Source organism: Oryx dammah, unplaced genomic scaffold (assembly GCF_014754425.2).
Source record: "Oryx dammah isolate SB20612 unplaced genomic scaffold, SCBI_Odam_1.1 HiC_scaffold_2739, whole genome shotgun sequence".
NCBI lineage: Eukaryota > Metazoa > Chordata > Mammalia > Artiodactyla > Bovidae > Oryx > Oryx dammah.
In genome coordinates, this window is record NW_024072801.1 from 1 (window position 1) to 4,840 (window position 4,840).

The 4,840-nt window shown below is 64.1% G+C and overlaps 2 protein-coding genes across 2 annotated transcripts; one reads left to right on the forward strand and one right to left on the reverse strand.

The window, feature by feature from the left end:
• Positions 1-249: 249 nt before the first annotated feature.
• LOC120859746 (5-methylthioadenosine/S-adenosylhomocysteine deaminase-like) lies at positions 250-1,569 on the reverse strand. The gene has a single exon (XM_040235735.1). It carries the CDS (start codon positions 1,567-1,569, stop codon positions 250-252), a length of 1,320 nt encoding a protein of 439 aa, XP_040091669.1.
• A 158-nt stretch (positions 1,570-1,727) lies between these two features.
• LOC120859745 (methylthioribose-1-phosphate isomerase) lies at positions 1,728-2,804 on the forward strand. Its single transcript, XM_040235734.1, has one exon. It carries the CDS (start codon positions 1,728-1,730, stop codon positions 2,802-2,804), a length of 1,077 nt encoding a protein of 358 aa, XP_040091668.1.
• The last annotated feature ends 2,036 nt before the right edge of the window (positions 2,805-4,840 follow it).

Here is a 4,840-nt window from a genome sequence, read left to right on the forward strand (position 1 = left end):
TGCCGCCATGTTGCCAGTTTCGGCGCCGGCATGGGACGGCTCGGGGTCGTTCAATGTATGTCAGTTTGTCGCAGTCGCTTGGGAATGTTGTTGCGCCCAAGGTTTATCGGCTGCTCATTTATTTCGTTCATGCTCGGTCTGCCCCCTCTCCCATTTATGGGAGAGGGTCAGGCGTGCAGCTCGGTGTTACCTGGCAGACCTCTCCCCCGGCCCCTCTCCCGCAAGCGGGAGAGAGGAGGAAAAGCCATGTTACTTGCTGGCTATCCTGGCTCCCCACTCCCTGGCCTTGGCGATCAGCTCGCCTTCGTCCATGCGCGTCAGGCGGCCCTCATCCAGCAGCTGTTTGCCGCCGACCCAGAGGTGCTTCACGCAGTCGCGGCCACTGGCGTAGATCAGTTGCGAGACCGGGTCATAGATCGGTTGCTGGGCCAGGCCGGAAAGATCGAAGGCGACCACGTCGGCCAGCTTGCCCAGCTCCAGCGAGCCAGTCTGGCTCTCCAGGCCCAATGCGCGGGCACCATTGAGGGTGGCCATGCGCAAGGCGCTGTGGGCATTGAGTGCGGTGGCTGAGCCTGCAACGGCCTTGGCCAGCAAGGCGGCGGTGCGGGTTTCGCCGAGCAGGTCGAGGTCATTGTTGCTCGCCGCGCCGTCGGTGCCGATGGCGACGTTGACCCCGGCCTGCCACAGGCGCTCGACTGGGCAGAAGCCGCTGGCCAGTTTCAGGTTGGATTCGGGGCAATGCACGATGCTGCAGTTGTGCTCCACCAGCAGGGCCAGATCCTCGTCATCGATCTGCGTCATGTGCACCGCCTGGAAGCGCGGGCCGAGCAGGCCGAGGCGAGCCAGGCGCGCCAGCGGGCGCTCGCCATGCTTGGCGACGGCCTCGGCGACTTCCTGGGCGGTTTCGTGCACGTGCATATGAATGCCGGCATCCAGCTCGTCAGCCAGCACGCGGATCTGTTCCAGCTTGTCGTCGCTGACCGTGTAGGGCGCATGCGGGCCGAAGGCGATGCGGATGCGCGGGTGCTGCTTGAGGTCATCGAACAGCTGCAGGCCCTTGCGCAGCGCCTCGGCAGCGTTGAGGGCGCCGGGCACCGGGAAGTCCAGTACCGGGACGGTGATCTGGGCGCGCACACCAGCGTTATGCACGCACTCGGCGGCGGTCTGCGGGTAGAAATACATGTCCGAGAAGCAGCTGACGCCGCCCTTGATCTGCTCGGCGATGGCCAGTTCGGTGCCATCGCGAACGAAATCCTCGTCGACCCACTTACCTTCGGCGGGCCAGATGTGCTCGTGCAGCCAGGTCATCAGTGGCAGGTCGTCGGCGATGCCGCGCAGCAGGGTCATGGCGGCGTGGCCGTGGGCGTTGATCAGCCCGGGGGCGAGCAGGCACTGAGGCAGTTCGCGCACTTCCTTGACCGGGTGGCGCAGCGCCTCGGCGCGCGGTGCGATCAGGGCGATGCGCCCGTCGCGGATGCCCAGGCCATGATCGCGCAGCACGACCCCGGCCGGCTCCACGGGCACCAGCCAGGTAGGCAGCAGCAACAGGTCGAGAGGGGCTTCGGGCATGGGATCGTCCGTTTGGCTTGATCGGTGCAAGGAAGGTCGCCAGTGTATAGGTGAACGCGCGTAGCTTGAAGCCGTGGCGGCGTGCTGGATTGTTCGGCTGGCGTCTGCCGGTCTGCGTATAATCCGCGATTTTTTGGCGGTTAAGGATGGAGTGCGCGATGCGCGAGCAATTGCTGGCGGTGGAGAAGGTTCAGGCAATCGAGTGGCGCGATGGTGCGCTGCACTTGCTCGATCAGCGCCTGCTGCCGCATCGGCAGGTGTGGCTGCGCTTCGATCATGCCGCAGAGGTAGCCGATGCGATTCGCGACATGGTGGTGCGCGGCGCACCGGCTATTGGTATCGCCGCTGCCTATGGCCTGGTGCTGGGCGTTCGCGCCCGGCTGCAGGTTGGTGGCGACTGGCGTGAGGCGCTGGAGGCGGATTTTGCCCGTCTGGAGCAGTCGCGGCCCACGGCGGTGAATCTGTTCTGGGCGCTGCAGCGCATGCGCGAACGCCTGGCGCGGCTCAGGGATGGCGACGACATCCTCGCGTCGCTGGAGGCCGAGGCGGTCGGCATTCATGTCAGTGACCGTGAGGCCAATCTGACCATGGCGCAACTGGGCATGGAGCTGATCCGCAAGCACCAGGGCAACTCGCAGGTGGTGTTGACCCACTGCAATGCCGGAGCGCTGGCTACCGGTGGTTTCGGTACCGCGCTGGGGGTGATTCGTGCCGCCCATCTGGAGGGGCTGATCGAGCATGTCTACGTCGACGAAACTCGGCCCTGGCTGCAGGGTGCGCGGCTGACCGCCTGGGAGCTGGCCGGCGATGGTGTGCCGGTCAGTCTCAATGTCGATGCCGCCGCCGCTCATCTGATGAAGACCAAGGGCATCACCTGGGTGATAGTCGGGGCTGATCGCATTACCGCCAACGGTGATGTCGCCAACAAGATCGGCACCTACCAGTTGGCGGTCAACGCCATGCACCACGGGGTGCGCTTCATGGTGGTGGCGCCCAGTTCGACCATCGACATGAATCTGGAAAGCGGCGACGACATCCTGCTCGAAGAACGCGACGGCAGCGAGCTGCTGGAAGTGGCGGGGCAGCCGGTGGCGGCCGATGTGCCTGCGGTCAATCCGGTATTCGATGTGACGCCGGCGGACCTGGTCGACTACATCGTGACCGAGAAGGGCGTTATCGAGCGTCCTGACGCTGCCAAGCTGGCGCAGCTGATGTGCCGCAAGCGCCTGCACTGAGCTGATTGAGCACGGCTTGCTCCCCGTAGGAGCCCCGCCCCGGGGCGAAGCCTTCGCTCTTTCAGCTTTCCTGCGGTTACCACCTTCGAGGTATGGGCCAGATATCGTGCAATGGCCGCCATTCGCCGCGGGGCGCGACTCCTGCACAGATTGCGGTGTTCGATGGCATGGTGTAGGAGCCCCGCCCTCGGGGCGAAGCCTTTGCTTTCACTGGTCGTGCGGCAGCTGCTGCAGGTTGGTCGTTTCGCCTCTTTCCGTCTCGTTTGCTCCGCTTCTCCATGAGGGTGCTCGGGGTAGGTGTGCGGCACGCTTTGTGGTAATCTCCGGCAGTTTTCAAGGGCGCTGACTGCAGGCGCCCTCACTGCATCGAATCGTGACATAACTCGTTGATTTGTCGTGAGTCGCTGATGGCTTGAGGCTATCGCGACGTGCTCCATGGCGTTCCAGGAAGAATGACGCGGAGTTTCACCAGAAAAAGGAACCAGGCTTCTCATGGGCGAACTGGCCAAAGAAATCCTCCCGGTCAATATCGAAGACGAGCTGAAACAGTCCTACCTCGACTACGCGATGAGCGTGATCGTCGGGCGTGCGCTGCCGGATGCGCGCGATGGCTTGAAGCCGGTCCACCGTCGTGTGCTCTACGCCATGAGCGAATTGGGCAACGACTGGAACAAGCCCTACAAGAAATCCGCCCGTGTGGTCGGTGACGTGATCGGTAAATACCACCCGCACGGCGACACCGCGGTGTACGACACCATCGTGCGGATGGCTCAGGACTTCTCCCTGCGTTACCTGCTGGTCGACGGCCAGGGCAACTTCGGTTCGGTTGACGGCGACAACGCCGCGGCCATGCGATACACCGAAGTGCGCATGACCAAGCTGGCCCATGAACTGCTGGCCGACCTGGACAAGGAAACCGTCGACTGGGTGCCCAACTACGACGGCACCGAGCAGATTCCGGCTGTCATGCCGACCAAGGTGCCGAACCTGCTGGTCAACGGCTCGTCCGGTATCGCTGTGGGCATGGCCACCAACATCCCGCCGCACAACCTCTCCGAGGTGATCGATGGCTGCCTGGCGCTGATCGACAACGCCGACCTGACCGTCGATGACCTGATGCAGTACATCCCCGGCCCCGATTTCCCCACCGCGGGCATCATCAACGGCCGTGCCGGCATCATCGAGGCCTACCGCACCGGCCGCGGGCGCATCTACATCCGTGCTCGCGTCGAGGTCGAGGACATCGACAAGGTCGGCGGTCGCCAGCAACTGGTGGTCACCGAGCTGCCGTATCAGCTGAACAAGGCGCGTCTGATCGAGAAGATCGCCGAGCTGGTCAAAGAGAAGAAGATCGAAGGCATCACCGAGCTGCGCGACGAGTCCGACAAGGACGGTATGCGCGTGGTTATCGAGCTGCGTCGCGGCGAAGTGCCGGACGTGGTGCTGAACAATCTGTACGCCCAGACCCAGATGCAGAGCGTGTTCGGCATCAACGTCGTGGCGCTGGTCGACGGTCAGCCGAAGACCATGAACCTCAAGGACATGCTCGAAGTGTTCGTCCGTCACCGCCGCGAAGTGGTGACCCGGCGTACCGTCTACGAGCTGCGCAAGGCGCGCGAGCGCGGCCACATCCTCGAAGGTCAGGCCGTTGCGCTGTCCAACATCGACCCGGTGATCGAGCTGATCAAGGCCTCGCCGACTCCGGCCGAAGCCAAGGAGCGTCTGATCGCCACTGCCTGGGAATCCAGCGCGGTGGAAGCCATGGTCGAGCGCGCCGGCGCCGACTCCTGCCGCCCGGAAGGGCTGGATCCGCAATACGGACTGCGCGACGGCAAGTACTACCTGTCGCCGGAGCAGGCTCAGGCCATCCTCGAACTGCGTCTGCACCGCCTCACCGGTCTGGAACACGAGAAGCTGCTGGCCGAATACCAGGAAATTCTCAGCCTGATCGGCGAGCTGATCCGCATCCTGACCAGTCCCGAGCGCCTGATGGAAGTCATCCGCGAGGAGCTGGAGAAGGTCAAGGCCGAGTTCGG

Excerpts from the sequence above, each read along its gene's own strand:
- LOC120859745 (XM_040235734.1), top strand. The coding sequence starts at position 1,728 with ATGCGCGAGCAATTGCTGGCGGTGGAGAAGGTTCAGGCAATCGAGTGG.
- LOC120859746 (XM_040235735.1), bottom strand. The coding sequence starts at position 1,569 with ATGCCCGAAGCCCCTCTCGACCTGTTGCTGCTGCCTACCTGGCTGGTG.